We start from the raw sequence: 1,865 nt of genomic DNA, 5'->3' as shown, positions 1-1,865 counted from the left end.
AACTCCCGGGAACTGCGTGATGAGGACATCTCTCATTGCGTGGGAGGCCGCAAACAAAAGCCCCTTTGATACAGGGCTGCATGTGGCGGCTTCTCTCCCGCTCGGCTTTGTGCTCTCCATTCCTCCTCCCGTGGTGTGGGCAGAACCAGAGTGGGGGAGGAGAGAGGGTTGCGAGAGGAGGCGGGGAAAAGAATGCCCTTTGCCCTGAGTCTGTCTTCTCCTTCCTTCTTGCAGGATTGTTTTGGATGCTCCAAGATTCCCCACCAGCCATTCCAAGCCTTTCCTCTTGGGACCCACTCGGCGTTCAGGGTCTGAGACACAGAGCGAGTCTCTCCAACCAGGTGGCGACTCTGTGGAAGGGCTGCCGGGGGCCCCAGTCCCCTCCCCTCGCCCAGCGGTGGCTGGGGCCTGGCTCCCCTCAGAGACACTACTGTTCCCACCCCAACTCAGACACCAACCCCAAGTGCCTTAGCCCCGGGTCCCGGGCTCCTGCCACCCACTCAGGATCGCTGCCAACCTCGGACCAGCTCACCCACGTGGACACGGAAGGCCGGGCAGCTATGGTCGATGTGGGTGGTAAGCCGGACACAGAGCGGGTGGCCGTGGCCTCCGCCACGGTCCTCCTGGGGCCGGTGGCCTTCAGACTCGTCCAAGAGAACCGGCTGAAGAAGGGAGATGCCCTGGTGGTAGCCCAGCTGGCCGGAGTCCAGGCCGCCAAGCTGACCAGCCAGCTGATTCCTCTGTGCCACCACGTGGCCCTGAGCCACGTCCACGTGCGGCTGGAGCTGGACAGCACACGCCACGCCGTGGTGATCCAGGCGTCCTGCCGGGCGCGGGGCCCCACCGGGGTGGAGATGGAGGCCCTGACCTCAGCCGCTGTGGCCGCCCTCACCCTGTACGACATGTGCAAGGCGGTCAGCAGGGACATCGTGTTGGGGGACATCAAGCTCATCAGCAAGACGGGGGGCCAGCGGGGGGACTTCCACCGGACCTAGAGCTCCTGCCCTCTCACCCACGGCCCAGCCAGGTCCAGAGGGATGCGCTCGGGCCGAGGGAAGGACGTCTAGTTCCTTTAACCCCGTCACTGTTGACCTTCAGTAGGAACCCCAGGTCCTGCTAATGGTGACCTGTGAGGCCTCCTTTATCCGGAGAGAAACCAGCAGGCCCTTCCGCCTTCCTGGACATTGGTGACGGGAGGGGTCACAGCGAGCGATGCTAGTGACGGAAGTCAGCTGTGTCATCTGCGGGCCATTCAGCCAGCCCGTGTCACGGCTCGTTTCGGGTTTTCTCTTCTGCTGCTTCCCTGGGGAGAGATAAGGGCTCACGAAGCAGAGGAACCCGCTGCGAGGGGAAGAGCACCGCCTGCGCGAAGAAGGAACAGGACTTCTCTTCCGCAGCTTCGGCCGCCCACGTCCGGGAGCCACAGCCCTGCCCGCCTGCCTGCCGCCCTCCATCCTCAGAGAGCCCGTCCCTGCAGACTGGCAGGCTTCCAGTTTAACAACACACAGTCCTGCCTGCTCCCCGACCTCCGCCCCCCCAAACAGGACCCCCGGGGGGCTGCGGCCCTGAGGACTCCTGACCAGCCACTCAGGTGGCTCCTGGCCCCGTGCACTGCTGTCCCAGCCCCGCCCCACCCCTTTGTTCCGGAACATATCAGGGAAAGAAGAGAGTTGGAGATTGCCTTCACCCACGGCGCACAAATAAAGCCTGGATGCCAACTTCGGAGCCGCGAGAATGAGGACTGTCTGTGCCCACCCTCCACCGCAGCCCAAGCCACTCCCTAGGGGAGAGGAGCAGGAGGGTGCTGGAGAGGCCGCAGGTGCATGCCTGCCCTCCATCCCCGGTCCCTGTGGGCGAGGTGGTGG

The 1,865-nt window shown here is 64.3% G+C and overlaps 1 protein-coding gene across 1 annotated transcript; it reads left to right on the top strand.

The window, feature by feature from the left end:
• Positions 1-49: 49 nt before the first annotated feature.
• On the top strand, positions 50-1,725 carry LOC102263134 (molybdenum cofactor biosynthesis protein 1). Its single transcript, XM_005853026.2, has one exon. It carries the CDS (start codon positions 81-83, stop codon positions 993-995), a length of 915 nt encoding a protein of 304 aa, XP_005853088.1. The 5' UTR covers positions 50-80; the 3' UTR covers positions 996-1,725.
• Positions 1,726-1,865: the final 140 nt, after the last annotated feature.

The sequence above is a fragment of the Myotis brandtii genome, unplaced genomic scaffold (assembly GCF_000412655.1).
Source record: "Myotis brandtii unplaced genomic scaffold, ASM41265v1 C42635654, whole genome shotgun sequence".
NCBI classification, from domain to species: domain Eukaryota; kingdom Metazoa; phylum Chordata; class Mammalia; order Chiroptera; family Vespertilionidae; genus Myotis; species Myotis brandtii.
The sequence above is the reverse complement of the archived record's forward strand: the minus strand, read 5'-3'. Positions and strand labels throughout refer to the sequence as shown.